Source organism: Monopterus albus, unplaced genomic scaffold (assembly GCF_001952655.1).
Source record: "Monopterus albus unplaced genomic scaffold, M_albus_1.0 scaffold97.1, whole genome shotgun sequence".
NCBI lineage: Eukaryota > Metazoa > Chordata > Actinopteri > Synbranchiformes > Synbranchidae > Monopterus > Monopterus albus.
Genome location: NW_018127977.1, coordinates 164,989 through 166,115, shown reverse-complemented (window position 1 = coordinate 166,115; position 1,127 = coordinate 164,989). Strand labels below are relative to the sequence as shown.

Sequence of the window (1,127 nt, the reverse complement as noted above, 5' to 3'; positions counted from 1 at the left end):
GTTCAAGCATGTACTAGGTATAAGCAAATTGATAATGCATTTGTGGATATGTGTGAAATTATGTGTGTTGACATATTGACTGTCTTTACATGTTTGAAAGAATAAATCAAATCAAATCAAATCAAAAGACAAGCACCAAGTAACAGCAAACAAGCAAACACTAGCGCTAACAGAAAGCAGAAAGATAGAGCTCTGGAGTCAGGGATCCATGCAGAAAGGTGGAGGGAGGGAGAGAGAGAGAGGACACACTATGGGAGAGAGGAGACACACTTAGTGACATGTGATGGCGCCTTACAGTAAATTCATGGACAGTGAGGAGAAAGGAAACGAGAGGAGAGAAACTCAGAGCATCATGGGGCCCCCAGCAGCCTAGGCCTATAGCAGCATAACTAAGGGAAGGCTCAGGGTCACCTGATCCAGCCCTAACTATATGCTTTATCAAAAAGGAAAGTCGTAAGTCTAATCTTAAAGGTAGAGAGGGTGTCTGCCTTCCGAACTGAGACTGGGAGTTGGTTCCATAGGAGAGGAGCTTGATAGCTAAAGGCTCTGCCTCCCATTCTACTTCTGTGGACTCTAGGAACCACAAGACTTGTAGATTAATGTATGGTATAGAGAGGGGAAAATTCTGAACTGTTTAACTATTTGAATTCCTAAGTTTGACTGTTTTATTGTTGTTCTTTATCCAAGGGGTGTTTTGGAGGTCTCAGCTATATATTGACCAACCACAGTTTTTGAAATTCAACATCTCCGTCCAGAAAGATGCTCTTGTTGGGGTGTATGGACGTAAAGGCATACCACCCTCTCATACACAGGTTGGTCACACAAACACATGCATGTACTTGAGCATGATGAACAATTACAAGTTTATTTATTCGTACAGCTGAAACAAGTCACAGTGGAATTAACAGAGACTTCACTGTGTCACCCATCTGTTTACATTAATCTGATGTCAGTTTAGCATGTTGGTCTCATCTCATTATAAGTGCAGGAATAATGTTGCAATGGCAATCTTGCTAGATGTGAATGAGTAACATCTCTATAACTTTCCCTATGGTACAAATCTGAACTCAGTGCCAGCTGATCAACATAAAGGCTGCAGCAACATGTTAAAAACATGAAAAAAAATA

At 41.0% G+C, this 1,127-nt stretch overlaps 1 protein-coding gene across 14 annotated transcripts in view; it reads left to right on the top strand.

Annotated features, from left to right (window-relative positions):
- LOC109965182 (teneurin-3) overlaps nucleotides 1-1,127 on the top strand; it is a 620,836-nt gene that overhangs the window by 491,670 nt on the left and 128,039 nt on the right. For all 14 annotated transcript variants that reach the window (XM_020608995.1, XM_020608997.1, XM_020609006.1 and 11 more), the window contains one exon: nucleotides 688-812. In XM_020608995.1, coding sequence (XP_020464651.1) covers nucleotides 688-812 — 125 coding nt within the window. The remainder of the gene's footprint in view (nucleotides 1-687; nucleotides 813-1,127) is intronic.